This window comes from Ostrea edulis, chromosome 3, assembly GCF_947568905.1.
Source record: "Ostrea edulis chromosome 3, xbOstEdul1.1, whole genome shotgun sequence".
In the NCBI taxonomy this organism is placed as follows: Eukaryota; Metazoa; Mollusca; class Bivalvia; order Ostreida; family Ostreidae; genus Ostrea; species Ostrea edulis.
The window spans coordinates 68014962-68040866 of NC_079166.1; the positions used below are offsets into that span (position 1 = coordinate 68014962).

At 34.2% G+C, this 25905-nt stretch overlaps 1 protein-coding gene across 11 annotated transcripts in view; it reads left to right on the plus strand.

Annotated features, from left to right (window-relative positions):
* LOC125673283 (multiple epidermal growth factor-like domains protein 6) overlaps positions 1-25530 on the plus strand; it is a 59040-nt gene extending 33510 nt beyond the window's left edge. For 3 of the 11 annotated variants that reach the window (XM_056158648.1, XM_056158647.1, XM_056158646.1), the window contains exons 3-6: positions 6232-6369; positions 6533-6661; positions 8090-8167; positions 8382-8582. In XM_056158648.1, coding sequence (XP_056014623.1) covers positions 6237-6369; positions 6533-6661; positions 8090-8167; positions 8382-8581 — 540 coding nt within the window. In that variant the 5' untranslated portion in view covers positions 6232-6236 and the 3' untranslated portion in view covers position 8582. Of the gene's footprint in view, positions 1-6231; positions 6370-6532; positions 6662-8089; positions 8168-8381; positions 8583-15310; positions 15524-16336; positions 16430-16585; positions 16657-16951; positions 17090-17129; positions 17381-18751; positions 19587-19738; positions 19929-22146; positions 22336-23881; positions 23948-25141 lie in introns of those variants that run through there. The other 8 variants (XR_008801141.1, XM_056158644.1, XR_008801139.1 and 5 more) reach the window with 8 other exon arrangements.
* The last annotated feature ends 375 nt before the right edge of the window (positions 25531-25905 follow it).

The following is a 25905-nucleotide window of genomic DNA, read 5'->3' on the forward strand; positions in this document are numbered from 1 at the left end:
TCGTATACTTTAAATCGAGATATTTTCGTTGGGTTGCTGTTTTTCCTCTTCCTCTTACTTTTGTTTCCTCTAATAGAATGAGTCATGGATCCTACTTTCTCTAAAACACTTTACAGTTCTCACAAATCAGAGAAAATCAGATTTTCCACATCGAATTAAGCTCTGCTAAAAAAGCACGTCCACTATGCCATACTGTCACGTGATTAAACCTATATATAGACCTATACCTATATTATTGTTAATATTACAGAGAAAAATACCAGTTCCTGTGCTCATGCATTGTGAGGGGAAATGCCCCGCCTTGCTGTTGTTATTGTATGTTTTTATAGTTCGTAGATTTGAATTGTGTATAAAGGTTAAGAATGGGATTTTGTAGATCAACAAGAGATAGATAGTGATTCGGAATGTTTTGTAGGAATTTGACGGACAAAGGACATAACTTGCCGCGAACTGTTGGTTAATTCGTGTACGTATACACAGATAAAAGGTAGAGAAATTTCAACCAACTGAGGATTTTCTTATTTGTTTTATATTTTTTATTATACACATATGATGTCTAATGTACACACGTAATGTGGATAAACACAACACGCGAATTACTTCCCGTTATACAACTATCAGTAAGAGAATTTGTGTCAATATTATTCCATAAAGAATAAATAAAATGTTAGCAATTAAAGTAGAAATACAACATAACCATACAATATGTTGTATTGTATATTAAACAAGCATTTAATTTATTATTAAAGAAATAATGATGTACACATTTTCATTAATAAGCATTTTTTATATAACGATTTAAATATACACTACACATTTTTAAAGTCTCGTCAGATCATATACTATAAGTATAACCCACTAATCTTCCTCATACATGGAAGGTCCGGAGTGTCTCGGTTATCTCTATGATTTACTCTATACCCCGAGCTCAAAATTAGACCTCCCGTAAAGTCATTTGTCACTTTCAATACTTTCTATGTTCGAAGATGTATTTACCATCCCGGTGGGGGAGATGATGCAAAAGAAACGAATATAATTGACATTACCAATTACAATTTCTTGCGTTAAGACATCGCAGCATCGTCGGAAAGTACTTGTTTTTAACGAGAGAAAACACGTGGGTTCCGACGATGACATTGCTATGGAGGATCCAGGATGGGGTCTGGAGGCTTCAGGATTTTGATGCTTTTCAAGTTAGTTTTATGGCTTACTTTAGCTATACTTGATGAATAATAAAATAAACAGATAACCACACATACCGGTGATTGATTTGTTATAATAACAAATCTTATACATTTGCTGTAAATTGATCTGCTAATTTTTTCTTTTCTTTTAGTCACAAAATTCTACATATACATGTAGGTAACTAGGCCCTGAATCTGCATTGCATTTTAATTATATTTTCAGCTGTATTGTGTAGAAATTGAACACTTTCACGATTAGGCCCATTATTTTAGTTTTTATACTGTATTGAAGCGCATTTCACCTTTATATGTTACACACACACAATAGAAATTACACACTCCTGTATGTGTTATGAAAGTCAGTTAGGCCTAGTCATATACTAGTTTATGTAAATACAGTACATGTAGTACACATGTAGGAAGGACACGGAGTACTCCAGCAGTCATTTCAAGATTTATTGGATGTCTCCTGCTTCAGAAGAGGGAGGAATTTAAGGAAGATCTGAAATACAATCTACCATATGCTTCAGAAGAGGGAGGGGTTCAAGAGACGTCCATATTTGTCACATTTTCCCCCTGTGTTTGGTGTCAGTATGAATAACACTGGAAATCACCATTACTATATATAATTTATATCAAAACGAAAGTACGGGTTATTTGCTATATTTTTTCTTTCTTATCTTTGTATCGCTACTTATTTTACTGCTGTCACAAATCTTGATAGCGTTTGAAATATTACAACTATATAAAAAATAATATGCTCTAACATTAGCATCCAGAAATTTCCGTGATCAGTCAATATTCAGTTCATGACTTGGACATGAAAGACGTCTTATTCAAAATCGCATTGACTATAATTCAAACGTAACCTCAAAATGTACTTAAAGAACAGTTCGGTATGAACCGAATGGTAGAGGTCCGGAGAGACTAGGTTACGTATTACTTCAATACCCCCTAGCTCATGATTCGACACTCTGACTTTTTTTTGCCTAATCATAAATCTTAGCAATGCCTTGAATATTCTTTCTTTCTTTCCTTGTTTACGAGATATAAACCAAAGTACTGAAAGACACTGCAGGACTGTAGTGGCAAAAAGGAGAAACGACAAGACAAGTTCATTATTCTTCATTTTCGCACAACTACATGGAGACGATATGTTTTCCGTAAGGAAATAATAGAAATGGATTGAAAATATGTCATAAAATTGTTAACCATGTTGAAATATAAAATTTATATAACGTTGATAAACACAATAGTGATTAGTATATTTTTTTATAACTCGACTTGTGAATGATAATGATTATCGTTAATACTCGTGGACACATGTAAAACGTCGATATATCTAAATGTCGAGTTGGAGGTGACAACTAGATATTTTTTCTTCTCATGTAGAAGCTTTTAAATAAATTCTGCCTCAAAGGAATATAAAACAGGTCATCTAACAAAGAAGTACAATTCGTGCCCATGGAAATTTCAACAGACTGTTTGTTGGAAGACCTGATCACCAAAGACTGTGAAGATATCATTTAATATCAAAATATCTTGCTGTGACCTTCAACAAACGATATCAATTGATATTTGCACATTCTGTATATGCAAAGTAGAAGGACATCTAGTCTTTAATCTAAAAATCATTACATGTCATCAACTATATCAGCACAAATGAATGTAATAATACAAGTTGAAAATAAATCTCTGTAATAATGTCCAATATAGAGTTTTGGTAATTGCCATTCATTTCAACTTACTAAAAGGTAAATCACTAAAATGATGTAATCCTAGTTCATTGTTTGCAAGCAAAAAAAAAAAGAATTCAAAAAACAAAAATTCAGGGCTTTCCACCATCTGTGGGTTTAGAAAAGTGAAAGAACTTTCCTGTTCTTTAAAAAGAACGATGTAACGACAATAGAATCTGCAAATCAGTTGAAACCCCTGTAACAACAACCTATTTGTCAGTAGCTTGCCGTGGTTTCACATTTGATCAATGCAGAACATGTTCTAAGGTATCGAACAACTTGAGAGACATAAACACGATATATAGGTGATAGTGGAAAATTGCTACAAAAATATAAGCAGTTTACGATGAAAAGCTGAAGTCATCACGTTTGTCATAAAGTTGAATTGTCAGTTTGCCTTTAACATCCCTGTTCAATGAAACATACTAATATGAAGCAGTTATGGAAGACTATGTAGTGCCATCTATTTCCAATTCACGGAGATATATTGAATCAACATAGACTGAAAATGAACATTGTTAATAGCTAAAACTTTATCCATAGCTGAAGGTGAGAGCAAGATATTTTTTCTCATTAATAAGCGTTTGAATAATTTCTGCCTCGTAAAAAATCAAAACAGTTCAGCCGATAAAGCAGCGCAATTCATGCCTATGGGTGTTCCCACAGACCAATGGAAGACTTTATCTCCAAAGCCCATGTAGATATTGTCTGGAAAAAAAAACCTAGAATCGTTTTAGTAATTATCGTCAGAGTAGTTGTGCGTGAAATTTGAGTAGTGTTGAACATTTCTGATTTAATGCTATTTACTAAACAGACAGCAATATCAAACTTAGACTAAAGATGTTGTTAAGCGTAAAAATGTGAGTTATTTTTTCACTACATATTCACATATGTTCAACGCAAGGGACACAACCTACATGTATCAAATTGTCCTTGATGATATTCCGATTCATAAATCTTCAATAATGCTGACAACTCTACCTTGATAGACTGATTGACAACACATACATCACATGGAGTAAACTGCTTGCATGTTTGATTACATTTTTGTGAACATGAAGATTAATTAATTTCAGAGATTGATCGTTGGTTACTAGCAATCTAAAACAGGATATCTATATTTATATGCTCAAACCTAATGCATCTACATGTAATGGTATGCGTATAATATTCAATCATCGTACTGGAAACGGTACGGTACAGGGAAAAAGATAGAACTATGTTTTTAAGAAATAAGATATCATTTTTTAATGTTGTTGGGATATGACATGAAGTTGGTCACGTGATCAAATCCTATAACGCCCGAAGGGCGTTATAGTGGATTTGATCACGTACCAACTTCATGTCATATCCCAATAACATTCAAAAATGATATCTTATTTCTTGTATTTATATTTTCTATTTTGATTTGTGTTCCTACCGAGCTTCCATGATTATATAGCAGATGACCAAAATAAAGATCGTAGAACACAAAATATAGTTCGTAAGAGTTTTATCGAATAAAAAATTAGAAACAATATCAAAGAGAATCTAAGATATAGATTTTTAATTGAAAATGTTAAAAAAAGATGAAACATGTGTAAAAATAAAGGTAATTTAGAGAGGAAAGTTAATTGAAATGACAAGAAGAGCGGAGTAAACTACACCAGTGGTGTGATTTGGTCGCGATCAGCGATGGAGAAACTGGCGTCGGTGTAGCTTACTAAGTTGAAAACGCAATTGTTGATCACAGATTTCGACAGAAACTCAAAGGATCTGAGAGAATTGATGGTGAATATGATGGGTCAAGTTAACGTTAAGCTCTTAGTCAGGTTTTTGGAAAGAAACAACGTTCATCGTTAGGACTCGCGGTTGTAGCCATGCAGGAGACGATTCAAGACAGTAGGATAGATTTAGACCAAGTGCAGGTAAATTGCGTCTTTTAATTACCTTCAGTGTGTGTAAAAAAATAAATAAAAATGATCTGACGGAGTTTTTGTTCACTTGAGAGATTTCTATTGTAGGATTTCAATGAAGACTCACACCGGTACCCTGTCATGAATATGTAAATTTTTCGAATCTCGAAACCAGCCACGCTTATAATCATGCCGAGTCATAGCCGTGATGGAAGTTGCCAGGAAACAACAGGTTAACTTATCATCATGAAGTAAATACATGTAGGCTTCTAACTCTGCCTACATGTTTTCGCTTCCAATATCATAGAACTTGATTTTATAAATTCGCCATGCAGAAGTTGCAGACGATATTTAAAACTGTATAAAATGAAACAACAGAACGATATATGTTTAATGTTTCTCTTTTATAAATTGATGAAATTCTTGTGTTTATTTCTGTTATGATGTCATTGTAGTGGCGGATCCAGGGTTTACGAAAGGGTGCGTGTGGAAGTCAAGTATTAGCCAAAATGCTTACCCATTTTGGGTGCCAATCTGGAAATTTATTCACACTATTTCTATTATTTTAATTTGTGGCGAGAGGGGGGTGGTCTAAATCCCCTACTGCATTGCATAAGGAAGAAGCCAGGTGTAAATACAGGAAATGACTTTTGAAGCGGTAATTGTATTCATATGCAAGAACAAACTGATCACATGACCAAATTCATGTAACACGAAATTGAACATCAATTTCATTAGTACTGTCATATAAGGAAGTGCATTGGCAAATGTAAATATTTAGATATGAATGTCCATATTGTGAATGTGCTTTGGTTACTGTCTTATTCATACCCGTGTGTCTCTGCTCCGGTATGCGAAGGGTATGTAAGATTCTTTTGAAATCTTAATGTATGGTTTCAGTTTATGCAATGTTTTAGTGGAAATATATTTGAATCAGTTACGAGTCCTTAAAACCTTTGTTATATATCACTTATTTGTTGATACTGGGATGGAATATTGTATTTTAACATTTTATTGTAGATTGAAAGGACTTAAATGTTGTAATGGTTTTGTTGGACATGTTTGGAACGAGACAGTTCACAACTGTACAAGTCAGTAATGTTTCATCCATAAATATGTGAACTGCTGAAAGATGCATGCATTTGAAATCTAAGAAAAACAAGAAACAATTCTACATGTAGTTATGGTATATGCAATGAAATCTTCGATAGTTTTATCGTTAAAATTCTTACTGCGAATTACGGGAAACAGGTACCCAAAACGTATAGGAATATTTTAATTGATTTCCGAAGAATTCATGTTAATTAAATACCTTTCTGTTAAAATGGCATACCTTATTTTCACAGTTATGTATAAAACACTTGTGTATGATTTAAACATTCATTTTAGAATATATGCTAAATTGATCTAATACAGGCTGTATGTCCGGTTTTTATGGAGAAAACTGTGCTTTGTCTTGTCCTTTACCGTATTATGGCATTCAATGTCGCTCAAAGTGCAACTGTAGTGAAGACGAGTGTCACCTTCAATATGGCTGCACAAGAAGCTTTGGAGGTAAAACCCATATCATCAGGCAATATCTAAGCACCTCATTATATCTAGAAATAAGGTACTATATCAGTTGTCTTTTACTTTTACATGCATGTATTATCGTATCATAAGTAAAGTTAGCTCAAGGTTTTACTGTAAATCTTACCTCTCTCCTTGGCTTTGATAGACTGTGATCCGGGGGTTTATGGTAGATATTGTGAATTAACATGTCAATACCCAGGATTTGGAAAGAATTGTCAACTGACATGTGAATGTGAAGAACAGATCTGTAACCCGATTAAGGGATGCATATTAGGTAAATAGAAACACTAATATTTTTGCTCAGGTGCCTATGTAGAACGTACAGAGTATAGTATTGGTAAATATATGTATTTCAAAATTTCAGCACTCATTCAAGTATGTAAAGTGTTTTATATTCAAAACTCTAAAGATAGATTTATGGAGATCTCTTCGTGATGAGCTTCCTATATGGAGGCAGCCTTACTAGACAGAATCATGCACATGCATCATATGCTGATTCATTCAAAGAACGAGGCTGGATTTTGTCTGTACTTTAAGGAAGTGAGATTCCAAATCATACATATACCTGAAAGGAAATGTGATCAATGGTGATTGTTGTTGAACTAGAACATGACTTGACCTTTTGACACTTACGTACTATCCGTAAATTGATTTATTTGTTTAAACTATTTATGCATGTTGATACCTGTATAAACACACCATGAGAAGTACTACATAAAAAGTGAAGATAATGAACAGTGATCAATTTCATAACTCCTATAAGGAATACACAACTAAGGGTTGGGCAAACAGGGACCATTGGATATACCCGGGGTGGGATCAGGTGCGTAGGTGGAGTAAGCATCCCTTACATCTCTTGTTGACCGGTCACACCAATCATTACAGTAAACCAATGCACACTTGTTTTCTAACAATTAAATGTAGCAGGTTAAAAATAAATATTGACCTATTGACACATTTATACTCCAAGAAAATCAACAATCAAAGATTCAGAATTTGAATTCTAATCGAACAAAGTGACTATTTTAGAACTTGCACCTACGCTAGTATGACTTAAACACAAGACATATTTTAATCATATCTTCATAGAAAAGGTCGTGATAATTGATATCTTCTGTGATCTGTTTGGAACATTTATTAATTAAAATAAATGAATTCACAACATTTGAATTCCAAGAATTTACTACTCTTATCATTTTACAACAACAAATGACATTAAAAATGTTAACAATACGTTAGATGAAACGAAAAAACAAATGACATGGATTTATACATTTTAGATTGTTGCACCCTTTCACTTTTCAAATGTAATTCCTTCCAAAATGTTTCTAAATCTGCATTGAGAAAATCAAATTCAAATACATAGGATGAAGTAATAAGTAATGTACGATAGCTGAGAGAGAGAGAGAGAGAGAGAGAGAGAGAGAGAGAGAGAGAGAGAGAGAGAGAGAGAGAGAGACGTAATATGTTATAGTCAATGTTACGTTGAATGAAATATCTCCTTGGTTGACTTATATTAAAACCCGAGCGGGAGTAAGTTTCCTTATGAAAAAATACCGTCAATTGTTATAAGATAAGTAATAATGTATAACGTATATTTGAGTTGTTTCGTTTGTTAATGCAGTGTTCGAATTATATCGCTTGAGAGTTTAACTCAATTACAGGTAGTATACACTTAATACCAATATTCTTCCTTCTTCAGATTCGTCATCACCTGCTGCAGGTCCGTTAGCGAAAACAACTACAGCTTATTCACTGAATGAAGTGAATGAAAATTTTAGTAAGGCATCATACTAAATTGCAGATCAATAAAAGAAACCGTAAACATTGTGTCCCTTTAAATTAGAAAGTTGATTTATTGAGGTATGATTTTCCTTTATGTAAGCAAGTAAGTTAGTTTACAATCATTAATTAGTATTATACGGATTTAAAGCGATTATGCAACATTGGAGACTGGGTCAATCATAACTGTGAGTAGTTTTCTCTCCGTTTAGATACACTAGCTGCAGAGATTAACTCTTTCATTAGAACAGAGAATGTCCCCCCTATAAAGAGAAACACAGCAACATTGCAATACGCCATCATTGGACTCGGATGTGTCTGTTGTGTATTTCTGATCTTCTACATAGGACTGCGTATTGTTTTGTACATAGACAAACCGCAAGTATGGAACAGGCAAGAACATGAAATGTAAATGGATGTTTAAACTGGAAAGGAAAAATTCTTTATGAACTTATGGACGGAAATTCAAATACGGAAATTATTTCAAGTACATTCGTGTATATTCACGATATATATGTATGATGCATTGCTGCCATGTTTCGGAAATCGAAATTCATTAAATCCAACGCTACATGGACTTTACACATGGTTTCTGAATTAGAATTAATATTACTGTTTCAGATATCAGTACTATTTTGTTAAGTGTATGTAGCATGACGCAACTGAAGTAAGATATACAATTAAGCCCAGTCAACAAGTCAGACAATATGATCTTAAACTTAAATACAAACAACGCAAGTAAACTAAAATCATTTATTAGAAAACGAACTCCAACACCATCATGTACAATCGATGTTAGACTTATTTAAAATTAATCTTTATTATATTCTATGATGTTAATTGATTGACTTTTTTTTTTTACAACGCTTCGACAATTTTTCACTCATATTGAGACGTCACCAGTTTTAGGTGAAATACCACAACTCTAGACCTATGCTTAGTGCTCTGGACCGCAGCAGTAAGGGTTCTTTATCGTGCCGACCCCTACCGCTACACGAAATCTGTGTTTGTTAAGGTCATATTCGAAAGACGAGGCCAAGGCACCGAAAGACCCGTGATTCTCACTTCTAAATGTCGACCGTTCGGAGAAGGAATAATCATTGTCGATGTTTACTTCTTGGTTTTGACGCGGCCATGGCACGAGTGGAGTTCGAATTCACGATGTCACTGAAGTACCGCGACCGGTCTTATCATGTTAATAACATATTTTTTCTAGGATGACCTTAAATAAGACCCATTCACTTGCATTGAAAATTGACATGCATGTCCTCATCGGAAAGCCAACAAAAGTGGAATGTAATTCAATAATGGTACAGGTTGACGCCAGAATCTATTGAGCTGCATTGTGTATTTTGTTATGGGTCAGAACAAAACCTTAACTAGATTAATAAAGTGCAAATAGTAATATACACAACATGTCAAATACTGCATAACGTCACTGATGAAGAATCCTTGAAATTTCTTATTTGAATATCTACATGATGATTATATAGGTATGTATACCCAAATTTCGAAATTGTATATAGCACTTTGGATACATTCCTAAAGAAAACAAGTTTTAAAAGGCTTTTTGTACGTATGTTTTATAAAGATGAAATAATAGTAGAGGATAATGTATGAATACGATTGGTTAATAAGCATAATAACCCGTTCTGAAAGTAAAATGAACTATACAATTGAGGTAGCTTTGACTAACTAAAGAGGTATGTTAAAAAGGCAATGTTTCAATTGATCGTTACAAGACAAGAAATAATATTGGAATGAATCCTAAAATCTAAACCCGAAGATCCAGAAAGAGAGAGAGAGAGAGAGAGAGAGAGAGAGAGAGAGAGAGAGAGAGAGAGGTTGTAAAGTATTGATGTTTAATGCAAGAATTATGTGCAATAAAAAGAATTGGTCGAAAGACTGATGCGAACAGAACAGAACCCTTTTAAAATGTGTTTTACTTTCTGTTCTAAATTTTGATTCAAGTGTGAAAATGATAAAACATTTATTCCTTTTCGACAAATACACTAACGTGGTGGCAGTATGGAATCCAACGGTGCGTATAATTGAGAATCATTCAAATGTTCGTTATCATTCACCATGATGTTTGGAGATTTTGGAACAATGGATTATGGTTTCATCATGACATGCCTCGGCTGAACAAGTATGAACAGTACCGGGTAAGTTAAGATATGCATCAGTGCGTGTGTCTGTGTGTATGTCCATTTAGATTGGAATTGTGTAGTTATTGCATATATAAATGTCTTTTATGTCTATAATGCTTTCTATTTATTTCGGAAGACATTTAAGATTGTATAACGTGACTATTTTGATATTTCACATGTTTACCTTTCAGTGTTCTATGTAATTCCTTCTACCCGCCATTTTACTAGTCTTCTCGAACGTTAATTGTTTTCTGCAATATCATTGGTCAAGAGGCTTAATGCTGGCTTATCATATTGAACGTTTATCTTTAGTATTTTATTGATTTGCCAGTCCTATATCAAACGTGATATTAGTGAGATGAATAAATCTCATATTTTGAAACTCATGACCAATCAGAAACGATTGAATTTTACACTGTAAGGTATGATTATTTTATCATTTTCTTTATTTTCTTTTTTAATAAATTTAGACTTCTATAAGCATGTATTGAGTCTACTAACATTTATAGTCTATAGCTATGTTTTACAATTTTGCAAATGTACATGTAAATACCTAGTATTTATAAGATAAACCAACTTCAATTAGAATGGAAAGCTTGATTGTCGATTCTGGTAAGGTAATTGAGCCTATCATTTATAGTCTTTGGAAACGAACTTAAATATCAATGGGCTACAGCTTTCTTGCGATAGTTTTGAGAGAATAATGGACCTTCGACGTAATAAATAATGTAACAAGTGGAATCTTATTGTGATGCTTCATCTCCACTACATCAGCATTAATATAACATTGTTATTTAGTACATACCCTGAAGCGTACTACTACACCACTTGCACGGAACGGTACGAAACGATTCTTCCACGGAACGGCGAACAGTTTGCACGAAACGCTGAACGATCTGCACGGAACGGTACGTGAACGGTTTGCACGAAATGCTGAACGGTCTGCACGGAACGGTGAACGCTTTGCACGAAACGCTGACCACTTTGTAGGCGTGCCTTGCACGCTTTGTGAACCGTCTGCAGGAAACGGTAAGCGGGGCCTGCACGCTTTGATTTTTTTGGTATTACTTGGTTCAAATAGTTTTAATATAATTGCAGTAAAACTCCTCCTAGGCACCTGATCCCACCTCTGGTGTGTCCAGGGGTCCGTGTTTGCCCAACTATCTATTTTGTATTGCTTTTAGGAGTTATGAGATTGATCACTGTTCGTTATCTTCACCTTGTATTCTATATATTAAAAAAAAGGTTGAGAAAGAAATGATAATGATTCATTTTAAAATGATTACTCATGTACGACGCGGTAAATTTCATTTTTGCTTATTAAAACAATAAATTATGAACACGTTAAAATGAAAACAAATGAATTATTTTTTTAATTTCGGAAATAAATGAAAAATATGCAAAAATCATATCGTCACGGTACATTTATTAATCAAATTTCATTGATTCATTGCTCTATTAAATTCAATGAAACTGAATATGAAATGGTCGCGTTTGTTACGCTATTTTTGTACATTCATTCGGAGTGTCGTTAAAATACATTTGGAATTTGTATATTCCAGGCCTCTTTCCAAAGACAGATGTTGAATAAACCTATACATTTTATATACATGTGTACGTGAAAGAAAAGAGATAAAATGATTTAAAGAAATTTCTCGTCAGGAAAGATTGAAATATTTGGGGGAGGGGAGAGGGTTGTAAACGGTCTGCACGAAACGCTAGGCATGACCTACACGCTTTGATTTTTTCGGCATTATTTGTTTCATCCTGGGGTTAGTTTAAAGAAGGAATAGTTTAATGACTTACGAACATGTTGGAATAAAAGGAAATGAATATTTTTGAACTTCGGAAATAAAGGAAGAAGATGCATAAATTGTATCGTCATGGAATATTTATTATTCAACTTTATTTATACATTGCTCTATTAAATTCATTGAAAACGTCGCGTCTGCATCGCTATTTTGTACATTAAGTCTGAGTGTCGTTAAAACACGTGTGCAATTTGTATTTCCAGCCCTCTTTTCAAAGACAGATCTTGTATAAACCGATATATTTTTACATACGTGTACATGTATGACAACAGATAAAATGATTAAAACATTCTCGTAAGACTGGAACATATTCTCGGGCGGGAGGAGGGATGCATCTAGACATAGAATTAGCCAGTCGATAAGAAACTGTCACCTGGGATAAGAAGGGAAAATACAAAACAAAAAGGAAACAATCAAAATATGATTGAAATAGAATTAGAAATAAATCATATAAATCAATAAATAAAACAAATAATCACTAACTACAGTAATGATCAACAAATTTGCGAGCGGATCTAACATCCAATTTTAATTAGATTGTTGCATTTGCCTCAGTTTTCAACCTATAGAAAACTGCATTCATTTTTGAGAGACAAAAGATATAAATACCTCTTTCGTCATTTTTCAATTGCCCCGCCGATTTTCACACCTTCTGTGCGAATGTTAATTTCAAATACACCGATTAGCTGACCTCTATTGTGGTAAAAAAGGACCTTGGAATTTGCAAGCTATACACAGGTCGGTCTTTGCAGTATGCATTTAGTTCCGATAAACGATTTTGATGAAAATATTTTTATTTAAAAAGAGAAACTTGATCATACAAATGTAACAAAACAAATGAATTATTCCTATATACAAATAAAAAAAAAAGATAACGAAGGCAGAGATATACATGTCTCTGCACTTGCTAGAAACTACCAATGCTGAGAAAATGGTATCAAATTTTGCTCTGCCTAAAACTATTTTCTTTCGATTATTTGCAGATTTTCACTGTTGAAAGCCCGTATTAGAGACATTTTGAAACAATTGGTCAAATTCCCAACGATGTTTACCTGTCCTACAGCCCATGCCGAAATGACTTGCACGGTCTCTATGTTTCTTAGGGCGTGGTTTGAAAGATATGCACGTTTCTATGGGCGTGGCTTGATCCTGCACGAATGATTCTTGCACGAAACGGTTTGCACGGAACGGTGAACGATTTGCACGAAACGCTGAACGGTCTGCACGGAACGGTGAACGGTTTGCACGGAACGAAATGAAACGCTTTGGAGCTGTAGTAGCACACTTCAGGGTCTGTAGAATTTGAGATTTTGAGGACAAAATATTCACTAAAATGTGACCGTTTAAGAACATGCCTCGGGAAGTATTGCTCTACTTTTCATTGAAAATTTTACCGTACTAGGATTGGAATTGCAAAAAGTTTCATTTTGAAATATATCTATCAGAAATACATTTAACATGATTTTCCGTTTCATGTATGGCGTTTATTCTATTTCTATCTCTTTACTTGATGTCTTCGATGTCACAATTATGAAATGAGTAAGTAAGTTAATGTATGTTATCATGTACATGTATAACTATCCGCATGTCATGTGTGTCTAAACGTTCAGAGTAATATGCAATAGTCACTTTGAATGTGTTAAATGTGTTATACACCATGAAAATACCCTGGCATTAGTTTGGAAGTAGAGAACTGGATCACTTAGTAGGGTATTTTTTCAGGATAGACAAATAATTCAACATACAACTTTTATTTTCTAATGTCCTTTTTAATATATTTGGAGTGATATAAAAACAATTTGTTGACAATCGATTGGTATTTGAAAAAGAGGAAAATTTTAGAACGGGTCGGATGAAGATATGGGAAAATAGTCATGATTCGATACACTATTATGCAAAAAATAACAAAACATACAAATATGAAGCAGTTATGGAAGACTTTGTGGTTCTTTTATTTCCAATTCGCGGAGATATATCGAAATAACACATAAATGGAAATGCACATTGTTGATAGATAAAAGGTTATCCATAGTTGAAGCTCACAGTAAGATATTTCTTCGCATTTTGACTGCGGATAACTCCGTTTACCTGATCAGGATATGGGGCTCACGGCGGGTGTGACCGGTCAACAGAGGATGGTTACTCCTCCTAGACACCTGATCCCACCTCTGGTGTGTCCAGGGGTCCGTGTTTGCCCAACTATCTATTTTATATTGCTTGTAGGAGTTATGAGATTGATCACTGTTCGTTATCTTCACCTTGCATTTATAACCTTTTGAATGAGTTCTGCGTTGTAAAAATATCAATACAGTTCAGTTTATATAGCAGCACAAGTCATGCCTGTGGATGTTTCTAAAGACCAATGGAAGACCTGATCTCCAAACCCACGTAGATATTGTCAGTGAAAGAGGTATAGCGCTTTTGCTGAAGACACGGCCGACTCAGAAATCTAAAGGGAAAACACCGGTTTCCAAAGATAGGCTGGTGTGTTATTTTTAAATATAAGGTCAACGTTTTTGATGTTTTGTTAACCAAGATAAATTACTGCCGCAGTTTAGCATTACTGACATTTATATGAGTCGTTCTTTAATCAATAAACCATGTTCCTATGTGGAATGATGAACAGTACAATCTTTTCAAAAGTGCATTCATATCAACAACACTTTTACATATGACATTACTTAGCTCATTGTATTTTTCTGACATGGCTGCAGCACCTTTAATAGATTTCATCAGTTCATTTGCCTTTGGTTGATAATTCGAGTGTTTAGCTTTGCCTAAATATCATATGACAGTTGCTACATGAGGTTTTATGTTTACTTTTGAGAAGTCAAACTGTATAACAGTTATTTTCCTCCCTTGACCTATTTTTATTCCATGCTGTGTATTTGTGCCCCTTTTCTTGTAGTATTTGTTTAGCTTTTCGTCAGCCACATTACGGTTTGAAAACCCTGTGCACACAAGAGCAGGTTAGTTTAAACAAACGGAACTACATTGATCTCGGTATAAATTACTTTTCATTAAGTCGTAACTTGCAAATATTGAAAGTTATGATGAAAATTACTAATATTTGTTAAAATATATGTATCACATTTAACCCCCCTCCCCCCGAAGAAAACGACCCAAAAAAAATGAAAAGCAAAAAAAAAAACCAAAAAAAAAAACCCAAACCATTAGATTGGGAAAATATGGGACTTGAACTCGGAATGTTTGCTTTAAGTGTAAGCTTACCGAACACCTAAACCACTAGGCCACCCAGGCATGTAAGTTTAAAAGTTTAACGTTTGACAGGCTGCTAAATCTCAAGGTAAATTTTGAGAACGATTTTTTTCAGATTTTAGCCATTTTTAACCAGAGGGCCAGCTTAAACCAACTTTCCTCAAATGGAGTTAGGTACAGTCATATTTTATTAAGACAATTTCAGTGTTTTATTTCTGGTTTAAGGTGGCCTTTTGCAACAGTTTGCAATTTTTTAGGTCCATTACGTTACATCTACTATATACTCTATATAATCACGATGATGTTTATGCCTATCAAAAAAAGATACTATCAACATATAGATATCATTATGGAGTAATTTGGGTAAACACAAGTATAAACTGACATTATATAGCAGAATATTTGTAAAAAAAAAAAAAAAAAAAAAAAAGGATATTCAAGAAAAAAGTATTTATGTAGGCGAACTTGCATACCAAGTGCGCTATACTCCTTTCCTAGAATGTTTTTAGTATTAGTGTCAGAGTACTTGTGCAAAAATCACAGTTATGTTGAACATTGCTTATTTGATGCTATTTACCAAACAGGCAGTAATATCAAAATTAGATTAAAAATGTAGTCAAGCGTGCAATGTAAGTTATCGTTACACTAAATATTAGCAGATTTTAAACAAAAGGGACGCAGATTATAAAATCGTCATTGAATATATCAAAATTATAAGCATTCAATCAAGCTGGTAACCGTACTATGATGGACTCATTGGCAAAACACATAGCACATACACTAAAAAATGCTTGCATGCTTGATTACATTTTTGTGAACATGAGGAGAATTTAATTTCAGAGATTGATTGTTGGGTACCAGCAATCTAAAAACAGGATATCTATATTTATATCCTTAGCACCAATGCATTTACATGTAATGGTATGCATATATATCAACGGGAAACATTTGATCTTCGTACTGCAATCGGTACAGGGAAATAGATAGAAAAAAACTTATAAATATGAGTGTACATATTGTGAATATGATTTGGATATTGTCTAATTTACACCCGTGTGTTTCTGCTGTGGTATGCGAAGGGTATGTTTCTTTTTAAATCTTAAAATATGGTTTCGGTTTTTGCAATGTTTTAGTGGAAAGACATTTGAATCAGTTAAGAGCCGCTAAAAACTCTGTTATATATCACTTATTTGTTTGATTATGAGATGAAACATTACATTTAACATTTTATTGTAGATTGAAAGGACTTGAATGTTGTAGTGGTTTTGCTGGATATGTTTGGAACGAGACAGTTCACAACTGTACAAGTCAGTAATGTTTCATCGATAAATGTGTGAAGTGCAAAAAAATAAGAAAAAACATGTAGTTATTTTATATACAGTAGATTCTTCCATATTATTATCGTTGAAATGCATGCAGTGAATGAAAGGAAACAAGTACCAAAAATGTATAGGAATAGTTTTAATTGACTTCCGAATAATTCATATTTATGAAGTACCATTCCATTAAAATGGCATAACCTCTTTCCACGGTTATGTATAAAACTCTTGTGTATGATTTAAACATTCATTTTGAAATAGATGCGAAATTGATCTAATACAGGCTGTATTTCCGGGTTTCAAGGAGAAAACTGTGCTTTATCCTGCCCTTTTCCGTATTATGGTATTCATTGTGGCTCAAAGTGCAACTGTAGTGAAGACGAGTGTCATCATCAATATGGATACACAAGAAGCTTTGGAGGTAAACTCCATATCATCAGGCAATATCTAAGCACCTCATTATATCTAGAAATAAGGTGCTATATCAGTTGTCTTTTACTTTTACGTGCATGTATTTTCGTATCATAAGTAAAGATAGCTCAAGTTTTATTGTAAATCTTACCTCTTTCATTCGCTTTGATAGACTGTGTTCCGGGGGTTTATGGTAGATATTGTGAATTAACATGTAGATATCCAGGATTTGGAAAGGATTGTCAAATGAAATGTGAATGTGAAAAACAGAAATGTAACCCGATTACGGGATGTATATTAGGTAAATATAAACACTAATATTTTTGCTTAGTTGGCTATGGAGACCATAGCTTTGCCACATGTATTTCAAAATTTTAGCACTCATTCAATTATGTAGAGGGTTTTATATTCAAAACTTTAAAGATATATTTCTGGAGATCCCTTCCTGGCGACCTTCCTATATGGAGGCACCCTAGACAGAATCGTGTACATATATCATGTGCTGATTCATTCAAAGAGAAGCTGGATTTGTCTCTAGTTTAAGGAAGTGAGATTCCAAATCATACATTTTAAATGAAAGGAAATATGAGCAATGGTGATTGTTGTTGAACTAGAACATGACCTTTTGACACTTAGGTACAATCCGTAAATTGATTTATTTGTTTAAACAAGCTATGCCTGTTGATACCTGTATACACACACCATGAGAAGTACAACATGAAAAAGTGAAGATAATGAAAGGTGATCAATCTCATAACTCCTATAAGGAATAGAAAATTAAGGGTTGGACAAACACGGACCCCTGGATATACCAGGATCAGGTGCTTATGAGGAGTAAGCATTCCTTGTTGACCGGTCATACCAATCATTACAGTAAACCTATGCACACTTGTGTGTTTTCTAACATTTAAATGTGGTAGGTTAAAAATAATTATTGACCTATTGACAGGCATATACTCATAGAAAATCATCAATAAAAAACAACTTGACTATTTTAGAACTCGCAACAGTGACTATTTTAGAACCTAAAAACAAGACATATTTTTAATCATATCCTCATAGAAAAAAGTCGTTGATATCTTCTGTGTTCTGTTTGAAACATTAATTAATCAAATAAATGAATTAACAACATTTGAATTCCAAGAATTTACTACTCTTATCATACATTTACAATAACAACAAAAATTCTAGACTTTTAAATGTTGACAATACGTTAGATGAAACGGAAAAACAAATGACGTAGATTTATACATTTTAGATTGTTGCATCGTTACACTTTTCAAATGTAATTCCTTCCAAAATGTTTTTTAATCTGCATTGACAAACTTAGGATGAAGTAACAAGTAGTGTGCGATAGCTGAGAGAGAGAGAGAGAGAGAGAGAGAGAGAGAGAGAGAGAGAGAGAGAGAGAGAGAGAGAATATGGTGTTGTCGATGTTACATTAAATGAAATATCTCCTTGGTTAACTTATATTAAAAGCCGAGGGGGGGGGGGTAAGTTTCCTTATGAAAAAATACCGGCAATTGATATAAGATAAGTAATAATGTATAATGTATATGTGGGTTGTTTCATTTGTTAATGCAGTGTTCGAATTATATATCTTTACAGTATAACGAATATCTTTTCTACTCAATTATTATACACTTAATACCGATATTCTTCATTTTTCTAGATTCCTCATCACCTGCTGCCGGTCCGTTAGCGAACACAACTACAGCTTACATGTATCCATTGAATACAGTGAATGAAAATTTTAGTAAGGCATCATACTAAATTGCAGACCATTAAAGGAATCCGCAAATATTGTGTCCCTTTAACTTAGAAAAATTGATTTATTGTGGTATAATTTCCCTTTATGTAAGTAAGCAAGTTAGTTTACAATTATTAGTTAGTATTATGCGGATTTAAAGCGATTATGCAACATTGGAGACTGGGTCAATCATAACTGTGAATAGTGTTCTTTCCGTTTAGATACACTAGCTGCAGACATTAACTCTTGCATTAGAACAGTGAATGTCCCCCCTGTAAATAGAAACACAACAACTTTGCAATATGCCATCATTGGACTCGGATTTGTCTGTTGTGTATTTCTGATCTTCTACATAGGACTGCGTATTGTTTTGTACAGATAAAAACCGAAAGTAAGGAACGGACAAGGACATGAAAGGCAAATGGATGTATAAACTGGAAAGGAAACATTTTTTAGGAAGTTATGGACGGAAATTCAAATACAGACACTCTGTCAAGGACATATATCCATAATATACATGTATGATGCATTTCTACTATGCTTCGGAAAACGAAAATCATTAAATTGAATGTTACATGGAATTTACACATTTTTGTTAATTAGATTTGATCAATATAAAACCATTTCACATATCAGTACTAATTTGTTAAGTATATGTAACATGGCGTAACTGAAGTAAGATAGACAATTAAGCCCAGTCAACAAGTCAGACAATATGATCTTAAACTTAAATACAGACAACTCAATTCAACTAAAATCATATATTAAAAGACAAATACAAACGTCATAAAGTACATTCGAGGATAAACTTATTCAAAATTAATTTTTATTATACCCTAATATGTTGAATAATTGATTGTTCTTTTACGAACCATTGATAATTTTTCACTCATATTAAGACGTCACCAGTTGTAGTTGGAATACTTCAGCGCCCAGGACCGTAGCAATGAGGATTCTTTAATGTGCCAACGCCTATCGCTACACGAGACCTCCGTTTTTAAAGGCCATATTCGAAAGACGAGGCCAAGATACAGCAATACCAAAGCGACCTTTGTTACTTGTAACGAAGTTCGCACTGTCCGAAAACTGACCAGTGGTGGTATATATACTAAGCGCAAAAACACTCGTGCATGAGCTCAGATACCCGCGAAATGTTTTTACAGAAAGTAACGAAAATGATGAAATGTAAAACGTAAAGAAATAAAGTTAGTATTTTTCAGAGGTATATAAATGTAGACTACCTCAGTGTTTATATCTAGCCTTGAATTGTATTACTTTGAGGTGTGGGGGCCCCCTGGTGTAGTAGCACTGTATATTTTGGCAGTATATGGCAGCTCGTTAGTGTCCTAACACTTGATTTTTCTTATTATGTCGTAATTCTAGTGATTTATTCTGGGTGAATTTTACAGACGGGTTCCATTCCCGGTGGCCAGATAGCTGAGTTGGTACCTGACTAGTTGGTAGAGTACTTGACTAGAGAATTCAAAGGGCCCGAGTCCGAATCCCGGTCGGGTCCTTTGCATTTTCTCCCTTCCTATTTCTCTCTCTCTCTCACTTCATAGAGAGAGAGAAAGAGAGACATTAATAAAGCTGAAATTTTGAAAATCATGACCAATCACAAACAATTTAATTTGCACACACTTTAAAGTATGGCTATTATATCATTATACCCCCCCCACAACAAGTTGGGGAATCTACTGGAATCTGGTTGTCCGTCTGTCTGTCCGTCCGTCAGTAGACGCAATGGTTTCCGGGCTCTAAAGCATTATCCTTTCCACCTACCATCACCATATCATATATATGGACTACCCATGGGATGAAGATGTTCCCTATTGATTTGGGGTCAAAAGGTCAAAGGTCAAGCGCACTGGACATTGAATCATACATATGGACTACCCATGGGATGAAGATGTTCCCTATTGATTTGGGGTCAAAAGGTCAAAGTTCATGTGCACTGGACATCGAAGTTGTAATATAGTTCGGTTTTTCATGCCATTTGTTTTTTACACTCAGAAAAGAGGTAGTTTATACATATTACCAACACCCTTTGGGAGATTGGGGTAAGCGGGGGTATTCTTAGTGAGTATTGCTCACAGAACCTCTTGTTTTCTTTATTTTTGTAATAAATTGAGAAGACTTCTATAAGCATGTATTCAGTATACTAACTTTTATTGTTTATAGCCATGTTAAACATTTACATGTACATATCCAGCATTTATAAGATAAACCAACTTCAATTAGAATCGAAAGTTTGATTGTGGATTTTGGTAAAAATAATTGAGCTTATCATTTATAGTCTTTTAAAACGAAATTATATCAATGGATTACAGATCATGTATCAGTCTGGGCTTTATTGAGATAGTTTTGAGAGAATAATGGACCTTGAACAAAACAAATAATGTGACAAAGTAGAACCTTATTGGGATAATTGTTGTCCATTAGATCAGGATCAAAATAGGATTAGTATTTAGTGGAATTTAAGATTTTGAGGAAAAAAAAAATTCATTAAAATGTAAAACTTGAACGGTATCAATTGTGATGCAACAGCTGCGCATTAGACAAATAATGTCTCTTCAGTGATGCTCAAGCCGAAATTTTAGAAATTCGAAATAACAGTAAACTTGTAAGATCTAAAAGGAAAACTAGAGTGCGAAAAACTGGAGCCAACATGTGACGTTTGAAGAACCTCTATCGTGAAGTTCCGTTTCACTTTTCATTGAAAACTTTACCGAACTATGATTGGAATTGAAAAAAAGTTTCATTTACAAATATATCTTTGTTAGATATACATGTAACATGAGTTTTACGTTTAACATATGGAGTTTATGCTATTTCCTATCTTTTTACTTTATGTCTTCAATGTCACAATCATGTAATGGTAAGTAAGTTTATTTATCTTATCGTGTACATGCATGACTAACCGCATGTTATGTGCGTGTGCAAACGTCCAGTGTTATGTGTGAGAGTTGCTTTAAATGCGTTGTACATATATACAATGAATATACCTTAGCATCACTTAGGTAAAGTATTTTTCAGGATGGACAAATAATTTAGAATACAAATCTAATTTTCTTATGCGTTTTAAAATATTTTTGGAGAGACAGAACAACGAAAATGAACAATTTATTGACAATTGATATCTGAAAAAAGAGTAGCAGTTCAGAACAGGTGGGATGAAAATAGGGGAGAATAGTCATGATTCAATAAATCGATATGCACCAAACTTAAGAAATAACAGAACCATGGTTAACATCGTAGAATTTAATATAGGATTTATAACATTTAGAAACGCGCAAAAGATTCTTTTTATTTGTCAGAATGAACAGAAGAATGAAATGTGAAGACAGCGGACAATGATCAATTTCATTACTCCTGTAAGCAATACAAAATAAATAGTTGTGCAACATGGATCCCTGGATATACCAGAGGTTGGATCAGGTGCCTAGGAGGAGTAAGCATCTCCTGTCGACCGGTCACACCCGCAATGAGCCCTATATCTTGATCAGGTAAATAGAGTTATCCGTAATCAAAATGAGCTTGCCAAGAACGGTCTAGCAATCGGTATGAAACACGTCAGACAGCATTTTATCCAATGCTAGGTTGCATTGGCAAATTAAATCGTTATAACGACCATATAATTTGCGAAATGCTGACTTTAAACGAGACTGTTAAACCCCTGCACCGTCAACTTTTACAGAAGGTAGGGGTTCGAATCCCGGCCGCGAAAGCCCTATGTCGTTAAAACAGGTAGTGACAGTTCCACCACTATCCCAGTATCATGTGTGAATGTCACGGGTTTTTGGAGATAACCTTAACAAAACGGATGTCCCGTGTCACAGTAGGTGTGACACGCAAAAGAACCCTCTCTGCTCAATGGCCGTACTTGCCGAGCAGAGGCCTAAATTTGAAGCCCTTTACGGTATTGGTCGTCTCCATATGAGTGGGGGGAAAAATTGAGACTGACGTTAAACAAGATACAATCATAAAAAAAGCTGAAGATTACGAACAATGATCAATCTCATAACTCCTACATGTTTAAGCAATACAAAACACGGATCTCTGGAGATACCAGAGGTGGGATTTGGTGCCCAGGAGGAGTAAACATTCCCTGTCGACCGGTCACACCCACCTTAAGCACAATGATTTGATCAGGTAAACGGAGTAATCCGTAGTCAAAATCAGTGTGACATAAACGGCCTATCAATCTGTATGAAACATGTGAGACAGTTTTTGACCAAATGATAGATTGCATTGGCAAACTAGATGATTATAACGACCATAGAACTTGCATAATGCTGACTCTAAACGAGACTGTTGAAACCCCTGTAAGATAACCTTGCTTGTCAGTAGCCTGCCTCGATTGAAAAGCTTATCATACTCAGAACAAACTCTTGTGTATCGAATAAGTTGAGAGATATAAACACCATATGAAGGTGATGATGTGATATTGTTACACGTATATGGGAAGTTGACGATGGAGAAATTGAAATCATCCCGTTTGTCCTACAGTTAAAGCATTTTCTACATTGATCATACAATTACAAAAAATGGCATTAAATGGGTTGGGAATGTTGACAATACGTTAGATGAAACGGGGCGGGGGAACGATGCAGATTTATACATTTTTGATTGATGCATCCTTACGCTTCGAATTTAATTCCCTCCAAAATGTTTCTAAATACCCATTGACAAAAACAAATTCAAATACAGTACATAGGATGCAGTAACAACTATGCATTATGTTATGGTCAATGTTACGTTGAATGAACATATATATCCTGGTATTGCTTTTCTTTAAGATAGAAATGGAGAAAATGGATTATTTTCATGTCTTTATTTTGTTCTGCAAATGGATTTAACAAAATGTGTAATTTGCATTAATTCGCTGAGTTACGGGTTACAAAGCTTTATAATATATATTCAATTTTCTTTTTCATTTCAAGATTGTAATGGATAAACTTTGCAATTGATTCGTAATGCATTCCAATTTAATTGTCAGTGGGATAAAAAGAACTGATGCATTAGTAGTAAATTGCACAATTTTTATTCCAGATAATTCAAATGCAGCAGCCGCGACCGATCAGGTTACAGACATAGATTTGACAACAAGGAATGATGGTACTGGTTTCATTTGTATTCGCTGGGTATATTGAGATCCGTAGAGGTGGTGTAGACAGAGAATGTGACCAAAGTATCATTTGTTTACTTTGGCATTTTACGTTGCTTTAGGATTTTTACACTGATTTCTACATTCCAATTGTTATAGGTTCATTTGCACAGGTTACGAACTATGTTCGGCACTCCGATCCAAGATAGGAATGGTATTATTCCAACTGCTACCATCGGTCCTCATAAACTTGAGCAAAACAACTTCGATGACATTATGTCTGTTATAAGAAATTTGCTTCTACTTTACATATTGTTAGCTCTTTTCTATGTTCTCATTGGCTATCGTATTGTATATCAGTGCTATGACGTCATATAAAGCTTTTGAATAGATGACAGACAGTTTTGTTTTCGAAGAGACAATGGTTCTTGAATTCATCTTACTTTCAGAAATATGAAAAACAAAAAATCTAATGGTTAATGTTAAATGATACCGCAACTTGAATGTAAAAGATGAATAACATTAGCATTCGCGCATGATCTCTCCTTATCATTTACTAATAAGCTACATTAAAAGAATTGTTAAATAAAAATATGACGATATCGTAATGGTAAATCACAAACATGCCCTAAAAAGACAAAATTCTCGAGTAATTAATAATACATGTACATATTGTAATCTTACTTATTTACATATATATTGTTTCTGTTGCTGTACACTAAAAAAAAAACAAATAAAAAAAACCCAGAATATCTGAGACGAATTGTATAAAACTGTATCGCCTTGATATAGATTTATTGAATTTATATTGTTTAACGTCTCACTCGAGAATGTTTCACTCATATGAAGACGTCACCACTGCCTGCAAAATTTAGGCATATCCTCGGCGCTTACAGCCTATGTGCAGAGAGGATCTTTATCGTGTCACACCTGCTGTGACACGGGGCCTCGGTTTTTGCGGTCTCATCCGAAGAACCGCCCCATTTAGTCGCTTATTACGACAAGCAAAGTGTACAGAGAACCTATTCTAACCAGGATCCCCACGGAACTCTTTTATGGAGAAACAGAGGATACGGTCTTGATATAACCCTTGAATGTATTATTTTGATAGAGTACTATACATGCATAATTTATTTCTAATGATAAACAAAAATCGTTGTTTTCCAAAGTATTACCCGGTAAATGTTTGCCTTGTTTTCGTTTAGGTCCCTGTGGTTCTCCGGAAGATTCCAACACAAGCGTACCATTTTCTACATCACCATTGTATTGGGGACTATTGCAGGCCTCCAACTCACTGCTTACATCTGGCTGTCCTACTGCAGACCCACTGCTCATCAGAGCAGTGATTTACCGATATAATCAGAATAAACCGGACACAGCGACTGTGACATCAGATATAACATGTCTAATATAACATGTAACGGGACGGTTACATTTCAGTTTGGCAGAAAAAGGCAGTTTAGATGCATGTTTATGGTTCCATTTTACACTGCACTTGATTATAATGTATAACATATATAAAGACTATCGTTTGCGGTTTCTCTGTATTTAACTTCCACGTGTTTATGAAGAATTGAATTTTTAATTAACCGGATTTTAGTTGTTCTTGTTAATAATTTGGTACATTTGTTCGTGTACAGCAAGCCTACACATATTACTTGTGAGGTTTCCATTTTTTATCGACTGGAAAGGTAAGTTGTTCCCTTGAAGATAACGAACAGTGAAAATCCAATGATAGTCATGAAACAAATGAACTAAGAAGAGCGATGCAAATTGTCTAATAACTGTGTTTCGATTTATAAAAACAATATTCAATATTCAATAGTAATTCGTATTTCACTTTATATAACAATGTATTAATGCCACCCCATCCTTTTTTGTTTTCATAATACTCGAATAACAATATACAACATTGCTTATTAGCTTATGCTTTCAGCCAATTATGAAAGCATGAACTCTGAAATTTGAA